Raw genomic sequence first — 25,041 nt, forward strand, 5'->3', positions numbered from 1 at the left:
CTCCTTTCTCATTAAACTTTCCTGCCCTTGCACAGATATACCTCCTTGGAATATGGCTCAGGAACAACGTAAGATTAACAGTTGCAGAGAGTCAGTACTGAAAGTGTGCTCTGACAGACCTCAATAAATTACATAGCACCTCCACACAGCCCCCCCTTTGACTTCTGACTGGGAGGAATTTTGTCAGAGAACAAGACTGGAAACTTCTGAAACTGCTGACCTGTGCCCCACAGCACTGAGTTGCTTGTTCAGTCAGTATCAGTCTGAGGTGAGATTCCTGGCTCCTCCCCTGTTTGGGCTCTGCAGCTGCTGGAAGACAACTCTGATAAGGTCTGTCATGAAAGCAATGAGATCTGTACGAAGACTAGAGTGGGTAAAATAACCAAAGAGTGTTTTGAACACAGTAAAAAGATTACAGCCATTATGGGGACTACATAGAATGAGAGCAAGCGTACTTCTAGACAAATTCCATTCTGACCTCAGTATAAGCAGCTCCTCAGTATTTCCCCAAACCAAAGATACTGGTGACAGTGCTCTGTTGCTCCTGATGTATTTTAGTTATAATAATTTGAAAATTTGCCTGCACAGGGAGTAAGCATAGTCTTCTAATGGATAAGGCTCTGCCCTTTCATTTTCCTAATCAGTCCAAATCCTCAGTGCAACAACTGTCACTTCTGTTCCTGATATTTAGCACATTCAGCTTTTGCCCATCTCCCCTCTGCTCCTTTCTTTCTAGAAGATGCTCCCTTCTTTCTTCCCTTATTTGTTCTCCTATAAGCAGTGGAAATGAAAAGGTTAGACTTTGTTAGAAAACTCTCACTTTTCTCCAAACTCCCTGCCCAGTTCTGAAAATGCAAGAACCAGAGAACACAGAAAGTGCTCCAGGATCCTAGACTTTCCAGGGACCAGGCTGTGTTCTGGAGTCAGCTTTGCCCAGTAACAGGCAACTCATAATCAACATGGAGTTTGTTCAAAACCCACAAAACTTAACACAGTCTTACAAACATCAGTATTTATAATTAGCATGTAACTAGACACTGGAACAACCTACCAAGGAACGCAAAGGGCTATAAGGAGGTCTTTTAAATAGTTACTGATGCACAATCAGAAGTCCAGAAACCTCAATCACACTCTGTGGCCTGTCCCTTGCAGTAAGTCAAGCCAAAGGAGCATGTTCATCTGTTTTGCCCAAGGGCATCAACATAGATTTTTTTTTTTTTTAAGTATCAATGGAAATATACAAACAGGCATATAATTCTAACTTACAGAAACTAGAAGCTCCCTATTGTCATTGGCTAAACCAAATAAAAAGCAAAATATATTACTACAGAGAAATTAGATTCTTAGCATCCATTAATCATCTCAGTTTCAATTAAAAGAGCCTTGACATTTTCGTGCTTGTATACTTACAGATGGCAATAGCCTTTTAAATTTCCTTGGCATAAAAAGAAAAGGTTTCTAAAATTAATTTCCTGCAACACTGTCCCCATTGGATCTCTCGCATACTCCACCAAGTGTATCTCTAAACTGATGGGAGCAGAACGCAAGCCTTCTTTACTTCATAACATATAACAATTACATCATGAGTGAGCAGCTACCGTTTTGTACAAGACTTTGGAAATATGAAGCTCTGCATTACTAAGCGGTATCACTGACGTCAAGACCAGAAATGGCACCTGGTGTGGCTGGCAGAAGTTCAGAAAGGCTTACCTTTTACATCAGCTGCCCTCAGGCCCATCAACCACACATTCAGCATGTACCTCAGGCTCTGCAGAGGAATGTCATTCTCAGAGTGGTGCCAGGCAAGAAATTTCTGGCTTGCAGCTTGCCTAAAAGCTCTGGCCACCTACTTCATGCTGTCCTGCCCTTCCCCAAGGCAGGACAGCCACCGACCAGCTCTCACAGGAGCTCCCCTTGGCACACAGCTGGCCGATTCCATCAGACCATCAACATCATAGCAGAGAGAGGAGAGAGTCAGTCTAAGAAAACGAGTGTTTAATCAGGAAACGAGAAGAGACAAGGGATAAGAAACCGATTACAGGAGAGTAATACCCCAGGCAAAAGAAACACGATTGTACAACTTGGAACGACCAGGATCAGAACATCCTAAGAGCCAGCAGTGCCCAGGGAGGGACACTCCTGAGGAAGAGCCCAAGCACTTCCAGCAGTCTCCAGGCAGCTCAGTGCAGTCATGGACTCCGACTGCCCAAGCTCCAGCCTCTGCCCTCGCAGCTGCTGCAGGAAGCCGCAGAGGTGGCCCTGGCCCTGCTACTCCAGTCTCAGCTTCTCTCAGCAGGAGGTGCTGAAAGGAATGGAGGGAGCACTGGCTGTACAGAGCAGTCCCAGCCTCTCCCGACAAGAGACGGTGTGTGGAGTAAGAGAAGCCCATACAAAAAAAAGAAGGAAAAAAAGAGTTTACATATTTATAAATGCCAAAATAAATATTTAAGACAGACTCCCCCACCCCTCAAACATGTGCGCAATCACACTGCAAACTGCTCGCAGGACAGCCTCCAGGGGCTCAGGGAGAAAAGCAGTGACTACACCACAGGGCAGCCAGCTCAACTTCCTTCTCGTTTCCTGATGCTTCTGAAGCCTGCAGCCCACTGGGAAGGAGGAGGAAGAGCGAGCGAAGCAGAGTGCCAACACGCAACAGTGCTGGAGAGGAATGTCATGGAATAAATACATCAGATCAGTGGTTTCCAACAAGTTAAAACTAAAATAAAAAAGACACCAGAAGGAAGGATGGTGTGAATGGAACTACTACTATGCGGGACGAAGGGCTGCGCGTCCATGGAGCTCTGCCTGCTGTCATGGCGAGAAGGTGGTCATTTCCAGAGAGACCCTTTGCCACAGCTCCTTTGTCTGCTTGCTGCGCTTTAGGTTCTGGAGGATATCGTTAAACTGCATCATGCCCATGGGAGTCAGGCAGAAGGCGCTTCTGGCGCTGCGGATGGCATTCACAAAGTCATCGTAGTCAGCTGGAGTAAGATGGATCAGCCGGTGATGGATGTACTGGATGGGGACAGGGAGAGAGCCTTAAGGTATCTGCTTACCACCCTAACGCTGGTGACACTCAAAGCAGGGCTCAAGAGCTCCCAAGGTGACACATCACAGAATCCTGTTACCCCACAGCAGTCACAAGACTCCGAGGCTCTGACAGACAGGAGAGCTAGCTCAATTGATAGCAGTGCTATATCTAGCATAGCATAGCTCACAGCACCAGAAGCAGCTGTTCTCTTCTTCATGAGCATCACACCACGGCACAGCCCAGAGCAAAAGGGTTGGCCAAAGTCGCCTTCACCCACCTGCCTCCAACCCTCACATCATTAAATCTGCAGGATATACACAGGGACCCAGCATGTTCACAGGACATCTCCTTTGCTAAGGGGTATGGCAGGAGTAAGGCTTACACTAAGTTGTTACGAAGCACCCGTAGACCTAGCACTCTCAGTCAGAATCTGCCACTTCTATCAGCTTCTCAGCTAGGGCCCCAAGACCGCGGGTCCAGCCGTTGAGAAACCTAGTTCCCTAATGCAGCTCGGAGAAACAGCTCAAGCAAAGCAGCTGTGATTATCATGATGCAGCTGTGATGTCCCAGAATATCATCTAGGTGGCAGGACAGCTGATCCCACCTGGACAGTAAGTCTACAGAATCACCCTTCTTGTCATGTATTCAAGAGAAGTAGGTACATGTGGGGCCATCTGTTTACACTGTTTTAAGGAACAGATGGCTCTGGTATGCCAGCTGGCTCACGGAAACACACTTGTCCTGGTTTCAATAAATCCTGAAATATCTCATCTGTACTTGTAGCTGACCAAGGCACTTGCACTATTAGTGCTAGCATTAGCACACTAGACAGCCATGCCAGGGCTCAGTGAGGAGGTGAAGACAGGCCACGATCAAGGAAAGAAGAGAAAGACAGGCTAGGAGGAGGCAGACAGGTGGCTCAAGAGCGTAAAAGGTAAAGAAAAAAGTACAGAAGTTAAAAGGCATGGGTAGCATTTCGAGCAAGAAAGGAAGAGGACTGCGAACACAAAACCACACCATGTTGCACGGTGAGCAAGGGGGCAAGAGGCCTTGAAAGAATCAGTACAATGGCATCCTTTGGACACGGCCTCCATAAAGGCAAGCGACGCCTACTCTAGACCCTGTGAGTGAGACAGATGCATCAGGCAATGCACCTGTTCAGCTACCAGTACCTCAAGGCCCCTTCCCCTCCGCACACGCGCACAGTATCCGCAGGGCAGGTTCTGACAAGCAGGAAGTCAGGCAGCATGTTACCTGCATGTAGGCCTGCTGGCATCTCTGCACCAGCTGGTGGAAGGCTGGGGTACGCAGGTGGTTGTGCACATGGGCTGGGTTGAGTCTCTGTAGAGCTTCCATGATGATCTCCTGCAGCACAAAAGGGCTCAGCACCCCCTTGGCTGCACCAACGCAAAACTGATGCACGTAGTTTACACCTGCACAGGAAGAAGTCAGAACAACACAGTGTTAAAGAGACAGGCAGGCAACCACCCAGCAAGAACCTGCATTTGGAGCACCTTCTTCCTAGTATAATCTATCCTCTGCCAGCCTCAGGGGATAGGGGCTAGCAGACTCCTGGGGACAAGAGACCATTCTGATAAATCCATCAGGACTGAGTAGAGACCAGGTACTACCTCAGCCACTCTCATATTTCCAATTCACTTGTTTTTAAAAAGGATGTGAAAGAAAAGTAATGTGGCAGGATAACTACAGAGACAAGAGTATGCAGCACCTCCTCCCATCGTTTCCTTCCTGTCCACCTAGGAAGCATCTGCACCCCCAGCACTCAGGCCTTGGTGAGGCTGGAGGGATATTCACACTACTCCACTGCTGTCTGCACTGGAGCTCCCCTGGCAGTAGCAGGAGAAGCCATGCCACTAGACAGGCTGTTTGTAGACTTGTTTCTGTAAGTTCTTACTGCTGATGAAAGAATTAAAAAAGGGGAAAAAAAGCTGATAGAAAAAAGACCCAAGATGAAAGTGGAAGTGAAAAAAAACAGTGGTTTAAGCACCTATTGCTATAGAAGGTCTTCACGGAAGACATAAATATACATAAGAAAGAGAGGAATGCCTACAAGATAGCGGAAAGGGAAAAGGAAAAGCTGTTGTTACAGAATGGAAGATATACAAGCTCTGAGTCCAGTCCAACCCCATGCATTTCATCCAGAGCCTCAAAATTCAACAACTTGCGGACATAACCCAGAAAGGGGACAATTGGCTGAATGAAAGAGCAGTAAGGATCTTCTGAAACGCTCTCAGAAACAGGATATCGGCTTCACCCAATCTTTGAAGTTTCGGTCTTAAGAGAGCTTTTCCCCCATGATCCAAATCCCAGCAAGTAGATTTCTGCTGAAGAACTGCTCTGAGCCTTACCTAACTTTGCAGCTAACCCAAGGAGCCATTTTACATCCTCCGTGTAGGGTGGGCTGCGGGAGAAGTTGTTGGGATGGTCGTTGTGAGCTCTTCGGCCAAGCATCTCCAGTGCCAGCATCCCTGTGAGAAAGGGGCAGCCAGAGTCAAGCAGCACTTCTGCCCCAGTAGGACTCAGTCCAGCTCTTACTCACTGCAACACCATTTGATTGCCCTGCCCTTTATTAGCAGCAAATTCCCTGGCTGCAAAGAGCCCACAGAGAAACAAAAGGCCTAGTTTAGAGACTATCACCACAAGGAGGAGCTGCAAGGACAGCTGGATCTGCTCCAGGCTGGGAAATCTGCTCAACCATCACACATCACTAGAGCCGCAAAGAGACCACAAGCACCTACAGCACGTGGATCTAAAGGATGCACTGCAAGAGATGCCCAGAAAACAGTGCCTTTGCTCCAAATTTAGAAACAGAGGGGCTTCCCAAATCAACCAGTTCAGCTGCAAAGACAACAGCCCCACACCAGGCTGCAGTATGCCAATCTGCAAACATTTCACTCACTCCTTTACAGTTCTTCACACAAACCCTCCCATTTAAACATTTTTAAAAACCCAGCAAGCCCTATGTAACCCAGTGGCCTGTCTTCACCTTCCAGGCCCCTGCCCCCACCCCTCCTCTGTTATTCAGGCTATTAAATGCCTTTCCTGTCTTACCACTTACCACTGTAGTGTTTCCCATGACATCTGCCCCCTTTCTGGCTGACAAGTACTCTCTCCTTTAGTTTTCAACAAAAAACTGTTCCTGTGCTGCCCTGCGCTGGCTTTGTCTATCATGAAGTCTCCCTCCCCCTTCCTTGAGTATCTGCTGGGTTGAACCATCCTATGTATGAGTAGCTTCCTACAATCTACGCTCAACTGCAAACTCTGAGACTTCTGATAACCTTATATCAATGACAGTCCAGGCAGACACTGTTTATTTTCTAATAACCAGTGTGACTGGGAAAGGAATACTACTTATATAGCCACCTTCTATGAAGTGCAAGTTCCCTCCGCACCAGTCTTCCCCAGCCTCGCTGGAGGGGTAGAGGGTGTACTCTCAAGTGGTATCATTACACTAGAGCTGAGCCTGCACTGTCCACCAGGAGCAGGAACTGCACTCCATTTTCTTACATGGTCACAACTTCCACAACCACATCCTCAGAGCCCCATGCAGGCTTCCTTACATGCACCTGCTGAACAGCAAGACTCTTCCCAGCTCTGCCCACTTAGCTTTCTCTTCTACTCTGACAGCTCTCAATAGCAACTGTACAACCTCCTAGAGCTTTGCCTCTATTTTCAGCCTCATGATATGCTCATCATATGATCATGAAACAGCTCTCCCCATGTAGCTAGGATGCCATCACCCCCAATAGGTGCAGTAGGAAATTGCCAAACAGCAATGAGAACCTGCTACAGCCCTGTCCTGAATCCCTCTCAAGGGGGCCATGGGAACCCACTTGGCTGTCCTTACCAACTCGGTATGCAGAGTGGAGGTAGTGCAGACCTTGGGGGCTCACAGGCTGACTGTGCTGCTCATCCTCGGCAGGAAAACCCCCTGTAACAAGGGAGTTGGGCTGTGAGGACAGAGTTGTCAAGGAAGCCCCCTGAATCGCTGGGAACGTTGATCCTGCATGGACACTTCCTACTGAAGAGAGCAAAACAGCAGCATTAGGACCCACCGCCAAGCCTATGAGAAGCTTTACTCGGGCCATCATCTCCCTCATCTGACCGCCCACTGCCAATGTACTGTTCTGCTCCCCTAAACAGAACAATACGGCAACCAAAAACCACAGACTTGCAACTGAAATACAGTGGGCTGAGAGTATCTCTATTTTGTTTGCAAGCACGGGCTGAAGCGAGTCTATTACATTGCTTGCCCATCTCTTTCCAGTATCCCATAGACATGCATATCATCCATGATTTACATGTAAATACATGTATTGACTCAAACATCTTTCTTGTTATTAAATTACATGTCTGATTCTGACTTCTTGTTCAAGGAAATAAGCATGTCAGTCTCCAACTGATGAGAAACTGCTGAAAAAAGTCATTGAATGAGAACAGTATTAAGTCAAAGTCCAACATTGTGAGGTTCCTCCATTTCTGCTGTAAAACAGCTATGACTCAATCCAACAACCCTCTGGGAAGGGTGTTACTGGAGGCTAGCGTCCAGTTGATCCTCAGAAGGAACAGCAGATGCAAGTACTGGCAGCATGTATCAACAGTAAAAACAGCAAGGCAACTTGAGAAGGTTCAGACACCTTCGGACACTAACGGGGGCAAATTCGAGGGAATCACAAGAAATCCATTACATTGTACTGCCTAAACTTTTACAGGAAGCAATTAACACTGAGCCAATAAACTGCACTCTGACGAGGGACTCAAGTTTATCTAAATGTCCTCTCAAGAAAGGCACACGGAGGAAAAAACAAGGTGCACTTGAGAATTCTAGAGCAGAGATGCCATTAGGCATGTGAACATTGTTACCTTTATTTCACAGCTTCTCTTTGGTGCTGCTATACCAGCCTGGGTGATGCTCCGTGTTCTGATTTCTTCTCTTCCCTGCTACCTCTGTGTTGTTTGGTTGGGTTTTTTTTTGGTTTTGTTCTTTTTCCCCAGAATATGTTTGCTAGCGCATAGCTGAATACCTGAGAACAATGTACCTCAAAGGACAGATCCACCTGACCTCCTCAGCAAAGCTGACACACAGTGCCAAACACCCCACAAATTGGGGCAAAATCCATGCTGCATTTGAAGTCGGCCAGGGAGAATAACCCGTAAGAATGGGCTGAACTGTTGCCAAAGCTTGAGTGTCAACACATGACTACCTACTCCATGAACAGTGAAACGATATTTTAAGAACTGGAAAACAGAAGTTTACGCAAGCTATAAACAATGGCAACTGGAAAGGGTGGGGTTGTTTTTTCCTTTTGTTATTTTAAGCGCTCTAGGATGAGTTAACGGCTCTGGAGAATTCATAGCTCTTGGGAGGCATGCAGAAATCATTTCTCACAGATAAGACTCACAGCTCCAAGCCAGGACTGAGGTTGTCAGCAAACAGAGGATGCTCTTCAAATTCTGAGGCCTTCAGGACTCCTCTATTTGTTTTTGTGCTGGCTTTTTGGCATTAGAATGAAAGAAAGTGCACTTAAAAATAACTGAAAAGGAAGCCCCTTTCTCCTGAAAATCTGGATATGAGGGAGGCCAACACATCTCTTAAGTGGTTTCCCACATGCCAGTGTTCCAGAGTGTGGTCAGTTGTGAAGCAAATGTACAAACAGGCAAACCAAAGCATCTCCAGAGAGCCTGAGTCCAACCACTATCTGCTGGTGCAGCACCCCAGTACAGTGGGAACATGCCCACAAGTCACTCAACAACACATCTGCTGTTCTAGTGCTGCACACTACCTGATGGGTCTTCATCATCACTCCAGCCCAAACACAAGACGGGTGCAATCACTCAGACTGCCATTGACATGATCCTAGCAAAACATCTGTCCTCTCTAGAGGAGTTCCACATCTGGGGGTACTGGCATCTCCAATCTCTTAGGTCAGGAAAGACAACCATTAATGCCACTGCAGCATGTAGTTTGACTGCTGCCTGCTTCCTGCATCCTCTTTTTATCTGACCCAAAGGAATCACAAGAGCCTACCCAAGATCATCTGTGCTCACTTTGCCCTAAGGAGAGGCTGCTGAGGAAAAAAGGAGGGGGAATAAAGCTCTATTAAGTTAGAGGTCAGAAGGGCAAGGAGGTCTCCAAACACTTCAGTATGAGAGGCCAAAATAATCTCACAATGGAAATTTAAGCTAGCCAGAAACTAAAGCCCCAATAGCTGAATCAGGTTTCCCTGGTGTCCCATTAGGAACCCCAGTACCCTTGAACGCCTGCATCCGTAGGCTGAGGTGAACTTGGTCAGAACTTTTCAGTGCAAGTAGCCCTGTTCCCACACGTGGTTAAGTGAGGAGGACATGACTGGAGCACAGCTAGGAGGCACAGTAACCATACCTACGCTATGCGCAGCCCAGGACCTGTAACACTCACTCGCTACATTGGAAGACAGTGACAGTCCTGTCTCGCTGTGATACGGATGCACTGCAATCTGCGTCATGGATGGAACCGGCACACCAGGGAATGACACTGCTGTAGCTGCCAACGATGGAGTTGTTACCGAATAAGGGTACTGCGCTCCTATGAATGCTGGATGGACACCCTAAAATAGAAGATGAACAACAGTCATGTCTACTTCCTCTGACCATTTAGAAGAAATCCAAAACATGATGTCCCCACACTAACCCCAGAGTGTGGGAAGTCCAATGTGACAGGGAGGAGGAAGCACAGGAAAAAAGCAGCACAGAAACTATCTTGAACCAGACGACTATTACATCTGCTTGCTCCTCATCCTTTTAAATCTAATCACTTTGTACAAAAACACTCCAAGAACTTTCAAGGATAGGCAGAGGCTAAAATATCCTTTGCTGGTTTTTCCTCTGTACTTCTTATTTCAGCTGAAAGCTCTCAAGAAGATAAGCTTTCTGTCAAGTGCCTTGCATGTTCTGAGAAACTACAGAGCAATAATAATTAAAAGCTACTGACATAATACTCTATCTTATATTCTCTCAAGACTTCATATATACCCACAGAAGGCTCCTTATCAGTGAAAAAGCTGAGCTGGGGAGCTGAAGGTAGATATCACAAATCACTTAGGGAGAGCGGAAACTAGAACTCAAGACACAGCAGCTCTCAGCCACATGCTCTCCCCAGTCAGATGTACCTCCTCTGGAAGCAGCCATACAACTGCCTGTAAAGGAACAAACCAAAAGCAAAACTCACCTGTGGGTAGGCTGAGCCAGGCACCGGGAAGACTGCTGGGCGCGGCATGTGCTGGATGGTGTGTCCGATATACTGAGGGTTACAGGGGATGTGAGTCTGGAGGGTGGTGTAGGGGTGGAGGCCCTGCGTGTGTGTGTGTGCCATAGCCGGTCCTGCCATCGTATGCTGCTGGTACATGGTTGACCCCACAGAAATCACTGGCATGACTGTTGCTGCTGCGGTTACTGCAGCTGCCACTGTCACGGTGGTCGGCTCAGAGGTCACCCGGTTGTCTGTCAACCCGCGTGCCGCTTCAGAGGCAGCCCGTGTACCACTGGCACTGCAGCCAGTGGCGCCTTCTCTCTGGGCTGGGGTCCCACCAACAGTCTGTTCATAAAGCCAGTACCACTGGTGAGCTACTTCAAAGAGAACCTCTGGGTACACACCACCTCCTTTGGCTGCCTCTTCTACTGCCATGCAGGCCTTCTCCAGCATCAGATTATCCTGAAGGCAGGGAGAAGAAAAGCAGAGTGTGAAAAATGCAAAGCCAGAAATGCCAGGAGAAGGCAAAACTACAACAGGAGAAAACTATAAGGCACTCTAAAATGACTGATGCTATGGGGAGCAGACAGAAACAAGGCTGCAGAATAACCAGAGCTATTCAAGAAAGACAAGAGAAATCCACAGAAATGCAATTAAGGCTGTCCAGCAGCAAAAAGGAGCCAATTCCACAGATGTTCTTGATGGTGGAAATCAGCATGTGCTAGCCATTCCCCATGTGATGCTCACCTGTTCCTTACACTGCACCAGAGCCCTCTGGATCTCATTTGGGTTCAGGGCATGGGCATGGGGCAGGCAGCTGAGTGCCAGTTCAGCAGCTGCTCGCACCATGTTGGAGTCTCTGGCCCGTGAGGCCCTGTCCGCCAACGATGCCACCTCCGGAGGTGTCAGATGTCCATCCCAACACTCCACCAAGATGTTCAAGGCTGCACTACCAATCTCCATGGCCTGCCCTAAGAGTAAAAAGACAAGACTGTCATACTGCTGACCATGCCAACACAGAGCCAGTTAGCTTCTCCCCTACAGCAGCTGCACTCATAACTTCCCTCAGGGGCCAGCAACAGAGTCCAGTTGCTCCCCTTACGTTTCAAGTCAAATTCAGGCTCTTCCTCTCCAAACACAGGATAGGTAAGAGCCCTGAATAAGCTGAATAAACAAGCAGTGACTGAGGGCACTATTATCCAAGCTAAGTGAAAGATGCACTTGAGGCATTGAGAGGAACTTGCTATAACTGCTTTAGTACCCACAGACCACAGCCTGGACTGTTGCTTGCCTTCTGGCATGTCAGGAAAACATGAACTTTCCAGGGAACATCTTTTGTGCTCTAGAAGCCACATGGGGAGAAAGCTAGCAGTGGGACTGGATGTCAACAGAGGGAGACGGAAAGTGAAATTTTGAACACAGCCAAAGAGCGCATTCAAACTTTACAAGTGTCCGTCTCTTCAGCAAACCCCCAAAGGAGAAGACCAGTCTCTGTGCTACCTCCCTTTCCCAAAAGCTTCTGAGAAAGGGTCTCTGGCTCCAAGCACTGAAGCACATTGCAGTACAAACAAGAAAAAACAAGTCGCCAGAATATTCCATGCCAAAACAAGCACTACAGTGTAAATCACTAGTTCCTAGCTTGTATCGCTGGTTGTGCCACTGGCTTACATGGCTACCATAGCACATCAGCAGCATCATGTTTGGGCACAAGCTCACCTCCCTCCCTTCCTTCCTGTCCAAAAGCAAGCTTCCCGATAAAATTGTGCTGTAACCTGTGATCCAGGAGACATGGGAGGAATAAGTTCGAGAGAGCCAGTTGGGAGACACAAAGTTGTGCAGCCCTAGTGCATAGAGCCCAATCTCGAAGGCGCAGAGGTGAAGGTTGCGGTGTGGTCCCTGGTGCCCACCACTGGAAGAAGGGTGGGTGAAGATGGAGGTGCTGCTATTTCCACCTGCTTTGATAAGGACTGTCTTGGCCAATTCAAAGTAGAAGTGAGCAGCTGCCTCTGAGGGCTGGTTTGGGACATGAGGAGCATGGCTCTCCAGCCGCCTGCCTTTATACCTAAAAGAAGATAGAGGAACCTTTCAGACAGCAACAGGTACCCCAAGTTTACTAGCTGGGGTGCAGAGTTTCTGCCCTTAGGATCCAGAGGAAACAAAACAAGCTCTCCTAAGGAAGTACTTCCTGGTGCACACATGTTACATCCCTCACATCATGCCTAGAGGTTGCCTCGGTGCATTAGTATTATTCATTACCTGCCAACTTCCACAGTCTTCGCACGGGCTCCCCCACTGGCTCTCCTACTGCCACTGGAGGAGGAAGAGCCCAGCGAATCGCTCGAAGAACTGCTGATACTGTCACTGTCCTGTCCTCTGCCCCAGGATGTCGTTGCCCATCCGCCACGTAGCGGCCGCCGACTGAGTGTTGGAGAGCTATCAGAGGTGGTTTCAGGAGCGCTGCTGTCAATACTAGCCATGCCTACAACACCAAAACCAACACAACAACGTCATCAACGAGCTCCTACCCAGGTCCCCTACAGTCCTGTGTAAGGACAGTCATGCCAGTGACAGTCAGCCTAACAGCTGCCAGGCGTTTAACTTCTTTGCAAACTACAAAAGATGAAATTAGCCAGTTTGGCCACAGATATCGCAGTCATTTTGCAGTTCCCTAATTAAAAAGCAGAAGTATCCAAGCAGTAAGTATCTTTATTTCTCCCTTCACACCATCCCAATCCCTCAATCCATCTGCCAAGCTTTATGGCAGAGTATAACAACAAGAAGCAAATATGCATACAAGGTCAAGTTCTGTATATCGTATGAGTATGAAGCAAGGAGGAAATCTGTGGAGCAAAGCTTATTCCTCCAGACCAAAGACCTCAGAAGCAATCAACTCCTCCTGTAATGAAGGAAAGGCTGACAGGTGGAATAAAAGAGCAGGTGAATTACTGAAACCCCAGCAGGGTGGCTAGCACAGCACTACAGGCTGTATAAACCAGCCAGTTCCTACCTGTGTGCTTCTTCTTCTGCCTGACAGGCGAACCCCAGCATCTCCCATTATATCCACCTCGGCTGCCAAGAGCCAGACGACTGGGGACCTTTCCCTCTTGTTTCAAGACAGTGGACTCCCCTGCTGGCTCACAGGGGGACCTCTGAGAGCTCTCTGCATACACAAGACAGTGACAGGGTAAACATGATTTGTTTCTGTACCTTTAAAACCAGATAAGCCAGTTTAAAAGTATAACACACAGGTTCTTCAAAAAGTGAGTGCTATTCAGAAGCAAGATTGTACCAGTTCTCTTTCGGTATTAAACATATCATCAGATACCAGGTCAAGAACATTTAAGCTTAAAAACTCAAGCTTTGGAAGGTTTGTTTCAACTATGGACACAATGCTCCAGCAACCTTGGCCTTATTGTGCTAATCCTAAACTACTGTTGATCTCTTTGGGAAGAGTTAAGAGATCATCTGCTTTCCACCAGATGCTGCTGTATGTGATGCTTGCCACTGAAGCGGGGGCATATCTTGAAGAAAAACACATCCCATTTACCACTGATGCCCTTCAGCCATCACAGTTACTATTCTCAAAGGAAGGCACCTGACTTGGTGCGTAAACTTTTTGAAATGCTGTGATACAAAGCTAAAAGATGCAGTCACAGTAGTTTTATGTATACCAAAAACCAGTTAACATTGACCCAACATAGGATAGCCTGAAAAGTTGCTTGAATTTGTATGCAACAAGGCCAACAGAAATGAATCCAGCCAAGCAGCGAACGGGAGAATGACGTTCTAGTAACTGTCAAGCAGCCAGGTGCTAATAATACAGATCACTTTCAACCACTTCCTAAGACAAACAACAACTTAGTTTCCTTTTTGCAGTGATAACCAAAGGGTTTCAACATAGCCCTTCCAAAGAACCTCTTACCCTGCGCACTCTTCTCCACGAAGTTCTCGGGACTGCTCTGGACTGCCGTGCTTACACTGGCTTGCTGAGTGACAGAAGTCCCTGGAAGCTGCTGGATAGCTGCAGTGGACTGGGCAGCGTGTTTGGAAGGAGATTTCTGATTTGCTACTGTAGGCTTGCTGGATGAGTAGAAGGAACTCAGAGTCTGTGGTTTGTGTGTTTGACTCTCTCTGTCTAGGAGTTTGTCTAAAATCTTTAACAGCAAGAAAAAAAATAGAACTTAGTAGGAAAAGTGAGAAAACAGGCATTACACACACACACACACACAGAGAGAGAGAGAGAGAGAGAGAGAGAGAGAGAGAGAGAGAGAGAGAGATGTACCGAATCAGCTTCCTGATGGAAAATAAATTCCATTTGGTTGGATAATAAAGAAAATATTTTCTCTAGAAAGCAGGCACCTTCTTGTGCTGAAGATCAGTCATGCACAGTAGAGCGCCATGTGGTCTGCATTACTGGGGAAGCATAGATTCATTTGTACTCAGTAACACCCTCATTTTTAGTTCAAAAAGCCACTGGCTTCCCATGGAAGACACCCAACACATACAATACAAAAGCAATTCTGCTACATCAAGCACAGAACAGGGCTGTATATTTAGTTCTGCCAACCATTAGATGTTCTTGCTTAAGTCTCTGCAATTATTTGCTCACTATCTAAAAATTACAATTACTGAGAAACTAGTAAAGCCTTCTGAGACTTTCAGACACTAGAGAAATTGTCTTCCACCAGACTACAATAACACTTTCTCATCCCTGTTTATTATATAATTGGGGAACAATGCCTGAACACATTTTATGGGTTTGTCCATTTCTACTGTTCATTCTGCACAGGAAATGAACACTACAAGTGTGACAGGATTTTATTTGTAGGCAGCTGATACTGTAGGCGTTCTCTATTAATCCCCGTAGCAGAGAAAAGTGTAGTAAAAGAGCTTCTCCTGTAGAAGTCAGAAATAAACTCTTGCTGGGTAGAACTGTTTCTGAATATAAAGGGTTAATAAAAGCCTTCCTGAAGTGCTAGCAATTTTTTTATATTTGGGGGGGACGGACAGAGTTGTACTCTCTCTCTTGCACAGACAGTTAAGAGATAGGTGGATTGAACTGTATATACAAGAGGTGAGAGAGTAAGAGACAAAGGCTTTGCTAGTTAGGTTGTTCTGCATGCCAACATTCCTGCGGCAAAACCAAATCAATGCCCAGACCACACACACAACGCACACCGAAAACCCCTGGGACAAAGGATTTGTTTCAGCAGGTAAGCAAAAGCATTAAATGCAATGAGAACGCGTTTCCAAAGTGGAGCTTAAGAAGCCTATAGAAAGAGTGCCTCTTCCAGAGCAAGGCACACTATGCAGTCAGATTTCACATCAGTGGGACAATATAAGCACTACAACATGGCTTGTACATCAACAGGCGGTACGTGACACAGCAACTTATATGCACTGGCAAAACTGTGAAATCTCTCAAAAACCAAACATAATTTTCTTTGCATCATCCTCTCTGCTTTTAAAGGGATACTCACCTTCTTCAGCTTAGACTGATCATCCTTGTAAGTAATCATCAGAGCTAAGGCCAGATCCCCCTTCTCCCTTCGGGTGCCTTCACACAACAGAGGATGTTCTGCTTCGCTTACAGTTGTCTTCATGCCTGCAAGCCAGAAAAGAGAGGGATGAAAAGACAAGAGAGCTCAAGGGACTTGCACAACATCCTGAGCATTAGCTGTACCTCAGACTGTTTTATTCACCTCACTGTCATACGTGAAAGAAGAATTTTCCCTCTTTTCCTGTTCACTTCAGAAACAGCTGTTGAATAAACAGGAGCTGCTGTCTGTTCCAGAATACTAAGCTCGCTACGACTATCAGAGCAACCAGAGGTGCCACAAGAGTACAGGCAAGCCCAAAACTCCATCCTGAAACAAACCTTTCCAGTTTCTGCAGATGCTACAAGCAAGCATTCCCATGCCATAAAGAACTTATCTTCCTCCTTTCAGAGATGAGGCAACAGAAGTTAGGCCTTGTTTAATCCATTCTATTCCTTCTTTTCACATGCTGCTCTAAAACAGGCAGATGCGTACTGTCAACAGTATATAACAGTAATACATATAACCTCTGTTTTGTTGCTGAAGCTGATAAATGAGAGGCAGTATTCCACTAGTACACCAAGATCCTGAATTACACGACAATGCCTGGGAGTACTTCTGTTAGTCTTTTACTGCCACTGGCTAACTTCTTCTGAGGTGATTGCCTTTTGTTCTCTGAAACTGTCCATCTCAATCAAAGCCCAGCCAATACCTCTTCCAAGACAAAGAAGAAGAATGGCTAAAATGCACATTACTGCTTTAACATTCAGTTCCTGCCCCATATCCCCCTTTCCATTATTCCCGTCTTTGCAAAGGTACCTTAAACCTGGCATGCAGGACACTTCTGTATACACTACTGACAATCCCTGCAAACATTTTTATTTCTGCACCAAACTGAAACCACTCATCAACCCTCACCACCAAAATGAGGCAGGATGCAGAAAACGGATGAGGAAAGCTTCTCTTACAACAAAGATTCTTACCAAGAGCAGCAACAGCTGCTTCAAAACCAAGCTCTTCATCTCCAGGCATTTCATTATTCCAATTACGGCTTGGAGGTCTAGAGCCTGTAGGAGAAACCACTGAAAGAAGACAGGAGAATTAGCGCTCAGCTTTCAAAACTAGGATCTCAGGGCAAAAGGCATTTCTGGCAGCTTTTTGAGTTTGCAGAGCTTCCTGTGGTCTAATTCCCAGCCCTCATATCAGTTTCAAGACCACAGCTCCATTCTTGGTTTTTTTCCCCTTCTCTCTCTGAACTCAGAAGGCTCCAAATCAGGCAGGCATACTATCAAGCAAGTCTTCTAATCCCAGGTTGTTGGGCTCTTTCTTAAATGCTAGGTTTATATTAGCCAGCATAAGGGAGGAAGAGTCAATCATTTATAACTATTTTGCAAACACACCAATAGTGCTGAAGTATACATAAGCAGAAGCAGGGCCAATTCCACTGGGATAAAAAACATCTCTAGAGCTACATGGAAGGAAAAGCAAGTGACAGTGTGGAAAGATCAAGCTTAGGCTGTAATCACACAGCAGACAGTTCCTTTCCGAAAACCTCTCAAGACCTGGAATCCTAGAATATGCTGTTTGCACACGCAAGCCAATACAGACTGTACCTGGAGTGCACAGGACATCAAAAATAAAGCTAGCCAACATGAGAGGCAGAACAGGACGATAATCGCATAAGGTCCCTTCTCGCAGTTCTTCAGCTCTTCCTCGAATAGTATTCATCTCATTAGTGCCCAAGGGAATCTTCTTCAAGAGGGCTACAATCTCAGACTCCTGATATGCCAGCTTCACCTAGTAGCATCCACAAGGAAACAGAAAAAGCAGCCATCAGGCCCTGTGGGCAGCTGACCATTTTTCCCTATACAGATGTTAAAGTATAGCGATAGGTTTTCTTGGTTTCTTAGATGATAGCAACCCTTAGAACCCAAGACACCCTTACCACTCCCTCCACACTGAACACAGACATTCAAATCTAATACAAGTCTTGCTTCATATTTATATATGACCTCTTTTTAACTCAAACTACCTCTCTGAAACTATGTACAGAGAAAAAACTTCAGCCTTCATAAGAACATTAGACAAAGTGTTTGGATGGATAAGTCACTGGAAAAGGAGATCACTCCTAACTGTAGGAAAAAGCATGCTACACTAAATAATACATCGGCCTGAACCAAGAGGGACTGACTAGCAGACAAATGGGCATAGGGTGGCAACAAGCATGCCACCAGAATAAAGATCATTACATTCACAATTCTGTGCCATTCCTGCATTCTCTCCATTTTAACATGCAAAGGTGATTGTTTTCTCCAGAATAGCTTAGGCAGCTGGTGACTGCCAACCTCACACTTAATCTCATCAGACCCTAATAAGTACAGATAATCCAAATAACAAGTGTACTTGGTGAATTCCTAGCAACAATACACATTTCCAGAGTCTGCACAACCCTGCAGTCAAAAGCAAGGCGGGTGCACCTCACAGACAAGGTCTTAATTGGCCACTTTTTTTTTTCTAAATAAGGAAGCCTAATAGTCATTAAGCAGCGTCCACAGTAACATGCCTGCAACTGTACACACATTCATACAGCAACAAATGAAATATCAGCAAGAGCAAGTTTTCCAACATGAAACAATTGTACTAGTTCACCCAAATGAATAAATTTCAAACCATTTAAGCAGTACAAATATGGACGATTCAGTCTACAAATGGCTTTTTTTTTTTTTTTTCAGATTAGCTAAGCAATCTGGAAACATATTTAAGATAACATGAAGTAAGCTGCTCCAAAGGAAAAAATGTTCATAAAGGAGCTGGCGCTCATTTAAACATTTTTAAGATCACAGATTCATGCGAAATCAAATGCCTGTTGGCAGAGGAGGCCTGTGCTTCCTTTCAATGAAGTGATCTTTCCAATCAAGTTCCAGGAAGATCAATGCGTGCTTGGGACATGCACACAACCCATTTAGTTCCAATGCCACTAGTTTTAAGGAAACTTATAAAAGCATGACCAAACTTCACAAGCTGAAATGGGAACTACATGAGCATAAGCATTCAAGTAGCACAATGTTACTTACAGATACCATCTTTCTGAAATAGTTCATACCTCCAGGGCCTTGGTAGAGGCAGGTGGCCTCTGCAGCTCCAGGGCAAACATTCCTATTTGGAAGGCCAGGTTGTGATACTCCAGCCGCTCACTCAACACAGTCAGCAGGAAAGCAGCTTTGGACAAGGTGTTGGTTGCCATCCAGGTCTGCTTACTGGTTGATACCTTGTTCTTTTTGCCCTGTTTGAGAAGAAGTTTGTAGCAGGACATTTTAGGAAAGGAATTCACCCCAGCTGTGACAGTATGAACAATAACTGTCTGCAGAAACTCCTGTGCACCAATGCAGCAAGACAAGGACTGGCCCATTTGTCTAGAAGCAGGTTTATTCTAGCTCTCCTGATTGATTCTATACCTGCCCTCCCACCCTTTCAGGAGACAGAAGGAAGATGAGAACAAACTTCAACTTCATTCCCTTTGCTGCAGAATTCCAAATCCCAGCGGTTACGGATGACCATCGCTCCTCCCCCTATCTCATTCCAGCACAACACAGGGTTGATAAGACATACGTCCACTACTGGACTGGTGCTGTGCAGGCAGATGATGCACGTCTGTCCCTTCCAAGGGCAGGGAACCCTTCCATACAGCAAACACTGCTTAGTGCCACTACAAGTGATTTTCTCAAAGCTTATGCTTATTTCTTTCCTTCCCAGTTCTCTATCTCGAAATAGCAAAGCTCCTAACATTTCCAGTGGCACATATTTTAAAAGAGGAGAGTAAGAGTTTGGAGAAAATCACAAAAAAACGGGCAGGTCACACATGCACAGAGCTGCACAAAAATCAAGACTTTTTTGTGGCTGATGTATAATCTTACAGCACACAGCAGATGCGTACCTTTTAAACAAAACATCCTTTGAAGTTGATGCTAAATAGGATGTTTTGTTCAACCAGATTTAAAATATATTCCTAAAGGAGCTGTTTCCTGCATCTTTTAACAGCCAAACCAAGCTTCTCTCTGAAGCAAATGGAAAAGGGAAAGAGTTTTTAACAAAACTTAGTTTCTAAAAGCGCCAGGTTCTGTTATTTTCTCCCTTCTATTCCCTTCCCCTTCTTCCCCAAGCGACTGGGCACATTAATGACACCTGAGAAGTCCAACCCAAAGAGAGTATCAAGGAATGGCCCTGCATCACAGTGAATGAGAAATGCCTGGGAATGCTACTGCACCCATCCTACATATTCCTTCTAATCCCCAGCCCCTGATATTAGACAAGCTCTCTCTCTACCTTGGTTGGTGGCTGTTCCACTTTGAGATCTGGAGGGTTGGCCAGTAGGTCCCTGGCCAGCTCTACAGTTAAGCGACATGCTTCATTACTGTATCCATGTGCATACAGGGCCTCTGCACAGGCAAACAGGATCTGCAAGAAAGAACAGATGGTCGTATTTGAACCACACTCCCCCAGGCTGGAGGTAACTTGATCAAAGCACTTGTCGCAAGGCCTCTGCAAACACAATTCACAATTAACCTCAGCAGCAGGCCGTCTCACAGAGTCCTCCTTGCCTGGACCTTCATCACCATCCCTTTAAGTACTCCCTTATCTTCCATGATTAAGTCCCCTCCCTCCCTCCAAGTGCTATGATCAGATAATTACTCAAAGATAAACTAAAACCAAAGCTGAGCTACTGTAACTGTTTCCATGCGTACCCATTTCAGCTTCTTGCTTATATAGGTGCAAGCCCTAAGCATATTCAGAGGTTATTACAGGAATCTGTCACAGCATATTTAGACTGTCACTTGCTTTCCAGAGAATTTATGTTTATGTGGTTGGATTTAAATTTTTCCTGCTGGGCATGTCTCAGTCTTTTTTTTTTTTGAATTTGAGCTCAGTCAATTTTGCCATTTTCAAGAGTGAGGCTGGGGAAAAAGCAGACACTGTTTTGCCTACATTCGTAAATCCTGGAATCTGAGATGGTATGAGCGAAAACTGGGACACACTTCAAGGGAGCAGAGCAATAGGGGGTCAAGCCTGTGGGAAGCATAAGTGTGATATCACTACATTAAGACTGTAGATATGTTATGATACAACGGGTTATGATGACATTATAGTTAAGCACTTGACTTAACATACGATGTTAAGTGTGCCAGCTGAGAGGGTGATGAGAGTGACGTGTACAATACATAAAGAAAACCGCAACACAAGTGTTCTGAACTAGATCCAGCTCACCTCCATCCGGTTTTCCTGCTCCAGAGGCTTTATACCAGCAAATATATCCTGCTCCTCTTCATTTCCTCCTTCAGCTTTGTCATCATCTTCCTTGGCTACCTCCTGTGGATTCAGATAGTATACCTGGTAATCGTCTTCCTCTTCTCCCTCATCCCCTCCCCCTGCTGCACCATTCTCCCCCACTTCTTCTGGCTTCAGGCTCACACCACCGCTGTTCTCATCTGCAGAAGGCAGGTCGTCATCGCCACTACCCATTTCTCCCACAGGATCCTTAGGCGATTTCTTGGCCGTGGAACTGCTCCTGACACTGGGCTCAGGTCCCTCAGAGAAATACACCCCACCATCCTCCTCAAAGGTGTCCCTGTAGCTCCTGCTCAGTGGGCTTTCTGTAAAACTAAACGTGTTGCTGGCTTCTGCCCCCAGAGCCAAGCTGCTGTCATCCAGGCTCATCTCTGCCAAGTCCGGCTCCAGAGAGCTGTCTTCACTGCTCATGCGGCGTTTCCCACTATGTTTACTGGTCAAGCCTTTGCTCACTGGCAACTTGGTTTTGCCCACTCCAGTCTTATACACAGTTTTATCACCTTCTGCTGAAAGTCGTCTCAGAACCCTCTGTGGCGTTTCAGAGACAACTTTCCGCTTTCCAGTGAGTTCCTTTGGACGAACTGCTGGCTCCTGGGGAGAGGGACGTGGCCTGTCCCCAGGCTGCACACACGGTCCACCGGGTTCCTGTCCATGGGCTCTACCAGTCTCACAGGTAGTTTCTGCACACTGCAACCGGCAGCTCCTCTGCTGGATGGCCTTTACCCAACAGAATGAGTTCTTCTTGTCAGTGCTGCTATATGTGATCCCAGGAATGGGATAAGCCTCTTCCCAGTTGAAGTAACAGGCTTCCACAGCTGGCTTGAAACCCTGGAAGAGCTTCTCCAGTGATTTCTTGTGCTGACCCCTCTTGACGTTATCTATGACTTTCAGCTGCCACTGTCTGAGCTGTGAGCAAAGGTCCCTGCGCCTAAAGGAAGAAGTGAGAGGACAGGTTAGAAAGCAGACAAAATACATCAGCAACAAACTACCTCCTAACCCACAGAATCCCTCCTTCTCTTGGTCAGAACACTCTTCTGCTAAAATGAGTATACACAGCATTAGTAAGAAGATAAGTCTAGAAAAAGAAACAGGTATATTAATGACCAAGTCCTAGACAGGCCCAGAATATAGAAACAACATTGGCACCAACACGAAAGCATGCTACAAACAGGAAGGTTAAAAATGAAGTACTGTCTACTCTGTTAAGAGCCTCAGATAAGGCATTATAGGTGCCTTAGCGGTCTCAGACTGCTCCTCCCTGGGGGTCAGAATCATTCACAAAACAAAGAGGTGAAAAGGCACTGCAAACAACTCTGGTCAAGACTTTCACAAGTGCAATCTAAACAGCCCATGCTTGGAAGCACATTGCCAGACAGGACCACCTAATTTACCTCTTGGATTCTTATGTTTTGCCCAAATATGCCTATCTAGAGGCACAACAATTTGATTTAGGCTGTAGCAGGCTGTCCTCAGGAGGCTAAACTATTGCAACCCACAGGCACAGAACAAGCAAGACAGAAATATAATTGATGTTCAAAGAAATCTGAGGAGCTGGTAGGATTATATATAATTATCACAGCAGTTAGTCCCATGCCGTGTATTACTAGGAGATGAGCAAAGCATTTCTGTGTTCCCCAGCTCCAAACCTCACTTAGAGCCTAAGCATACGAGTGAGATAGTTTGAATGGACTACATGTTTAGCTGATCTGATTCAAGAAGAGGAAAAGACATCTCTAGATACTGCATCAAGCGTCTCAGCCAACTGCCATCTTATTCCTGCCACAGATTTCAGGGATCTGGGATACAAGCCCAACACTTCAATCCTCAGATTTCCTATCAAAAGGACACAAAAGTACATCAAAATAGGGTGGCCCAATTTAGGTGCAATGGGACAAAATGAGCTCAAAAGAATGGACTGCTTCTATTTCACCACTAAAGAAACCAATTAACAAGAGAGCAGACTAGCAGGGCTTAGTCAAGGAGAGGATTTTCAGAAGGAAAAAGAAGGAGGGGGAACTACTGAGAAAAGGTAATATGAGGATGAGAGTCTGCAATGAATTACAAATGAGGCAGCAAGTTTTCTTATGGCTCACTAGGAAGAGTAGTGAGAATGGACAGAAGAGGTTTCTTCCTGATGACTATTCAAACTCGAAGAGAACAGGAAATCAAGCAGGAGCATTTGAATTATGCATGAGTTTAAGTAGGAGCTTTGAGCAAATTTGGAGTGCATCAGATAACCAAAATGTGAATACATATACAACACAACTTCATACTTTATTAAAAGCCAAAGAGCTTTTATGGTTTTTCTATGTGATGTGATTGATGTTTGTGTTTATTTTAAGCCTCATTCCCAGTTTCCTACCATCGTCAATTTGTTTTCATCACCTATGTTTAGCTACTTCATACTGTAAACTGTACAAGATAGAAACTGCATCCATTTCAGTGTTCCTGATCCACCTTACAAAGATATAGTATTATATTAATGTTAAGCAGCAATTTACAGAAAGCAAATATTATTAAAGTGCAATTGTACTGAAAATAACACCCTTTCTTTGTTCTGAAAAAAAATTTCTGACCATTTATAGCACATTAAATTAATACAGTACAATTTGCACACTACACTTTGTAGACTAGATGGACAAAAAAATTATTACAATGTCAAGCACGATGTCTAACGTGAGCCCTCAGTACCTGATATGCTATTCAGCTTATGCTAAAGAAAGTGGTGGTGATTTACCAAGGCAAAATATGGATTAGAAACCTACAGAAGCCACACAATTTTCCCTAAGGCAACTGAAAAATACATACCTGTGATACTATTTGCCAATACTTTGCAGAGAACAAGCTCCCTAAGAGCGCAGAAAATGAGAAATGGTTCATCTTGAAACGGTCAACAATGCCTAACAGGGCTAAACAAAAATCCACTAAATTGCTGAATAGCTCAAGTTTTAAAAAGTGTTAAAATTTATTCGTAGTCTGTATTACCATCCACAGAAAATGTTCTCCAATGGGATGCTGAAATGCAGAATTACGCTCATAAGATAAAGGGAAAAAAATTAGTTGTTTTCTCACAGAAAACAACTAATTATTCACACTACATGATGTTGCTAAAAGTAAGCAACAATATCAGCTAAAGTTGAAAGCAATTATAGTTCTCTTTAACATTACATAGCACATAGGCCAGAAGGACTTACAGTTGAACAGTTTGCTTAATGAGCTAATGATACAATCACAGGACATCTACAGGAAGAAATTCTGAGTGTGCTCGCACATCACAGAAATAAATGAGAGATTGAGTCCACTGTTTAAGGAGTCTCTACACCCACTACAGGTTATCTAATTCTGGTGCTCACCTCTGTGGACTAATAGTTGGGTCAAGGACAGCCAGCCTCCAAAGAACCACCATCTCGTCACACATACTTGCACAGGCATGAGCAGCTACTTCTGACTGGCCATTACTGCGGCCCGTGTGCCCGCTAGCACTGCTGTGTGATGCAGATGTTCGCACACTGTACCACCAGCCGGTTATCTGCAGGAGAAAGCATGTTCAGTAGAGCTGGGTCCTGGCTACCATCCCATCCCGTGCTCTCTCACTTAACTTTTTAACAACAAGGCTACTGAATCTGTATATCACAGCTGTGTAAATATTTAACAGGTAGCTAGCACTGTGTTTTCATTTCACTCCAAAATAACTGAGCAATAAAGCAGTAGTAGTTTGTGAGAACCAAGGGCCTCAAAATTTGTTTCATTCCCAGAAGGCATATGCCCCCACAGAAAAAAAAAAATTCACAGCAGGTTTGCTTCCTAGAAGCCTTAACATTTGGAGAAAAAAGTGAATAGATGTGGTAAGCGAAGCATTTCCTTTTCCCTGCTCAAAACTG

The 25,041-nt window shown here is 45.4% G+C and overlaps 1 protein-coding gene across 3 annotated transcripts in view; it reads right to left on the bottom strand.

Annotated features, from left to right (window-relative positions):
• Nucleotides 1-1,980: 1,980 nt before the first annotated feature.
• The window catches only part of ZSWIM8 (zinc finger SWIM-type containing 8), a 64,218-nt gene continuing 41,157 nt past the window's right edge, over nt 1,981-25,041 (bottom strand). Inside the window, exons 9-27 of one of the 3 annotated variants that reach the window (XM_064513865.1) lie at nt 24,514-24,689; nt 21,284-22,088; nt 21,080-21,181; nt 20,141-20,272; nt 18,921-19,100; nt 17,431-17,614; nt 16,801-16,899; nt 15,761-15,885; nt 14,203-14,434; nt 13,288-13,440; nt 12,537-12,759; nt 12,053-12,342; nt 11,028-11,251; nt 10,260-10,742; nt 9,471-9,639; nt 6,900-7,073; nt 5,401-5,520; nt 4,286-4,464; nt 1,981-3,015 (exon numbers count right to left, since the gene is read on the bottom strand). In XM_064513865.1, the coding sequence (XP_064369935.1) occupies nt 2,812-3,015; nt 4,286-4,464; nt 5,401-5,520; nt 6,900-7,073; nt 9,471-9,639; nt 10,260-10,742; nt 11,028-11,251; nt 12,053-12,342; nt 12,537-12,759; nt 13,288-13,440; nt 14,203-14,434; nt 15,761-15,885; nt 16,801-16,899; nt 17,431-17,614; nt 18,921-19,100; nt 20,141-20,272; nt 21,080-21,181; nt 21,284-22,088; nt 24,514-24,689 (4,254 nt within the window). In that variant the 3' untranslated portion in view covers nt 1,981-2,811. Of the gene's footprint in view, nt 3,016-4,285; nt 4,465-5,400; nt 5,521-6,899; nt 7,074-9,470; nt 9,640-10,259; nt 10,743-11,027; nt 11,252-12,052; nt 12,343-12,536; nt 12,760-13,287; nt 13,441-14,202; nt 14,435-15,760; nt 15,886-16,800; nt 16,900-17,430; nt 17,615-18,920; nt 19,101-20,140; nt 20,273-21,079; nt 22,089-24,513; nt 24,690-25,041 lie in introns of all 3 variants that reach the window. The other 2 variants (XM_064513864.1, XM_026094917.2) reach the window with 2 other exon arrangements.

This window comes from Dromaius novaehollandiae, chromosome 6 (genome assembly GCF_036370855.1).
Source record: "Dromaius novaehollandiae isolate bDroNov1 chromosome 6, bDroNov1.hap1, whole genome shotgun sequence".
Classification (NCBI taxonomy): Eukaryota; Metazoa; Chordata; class Aves; order Casuariiformes; family Dromaiidae; genus Dromaius; species Dromaius novaehollandiae.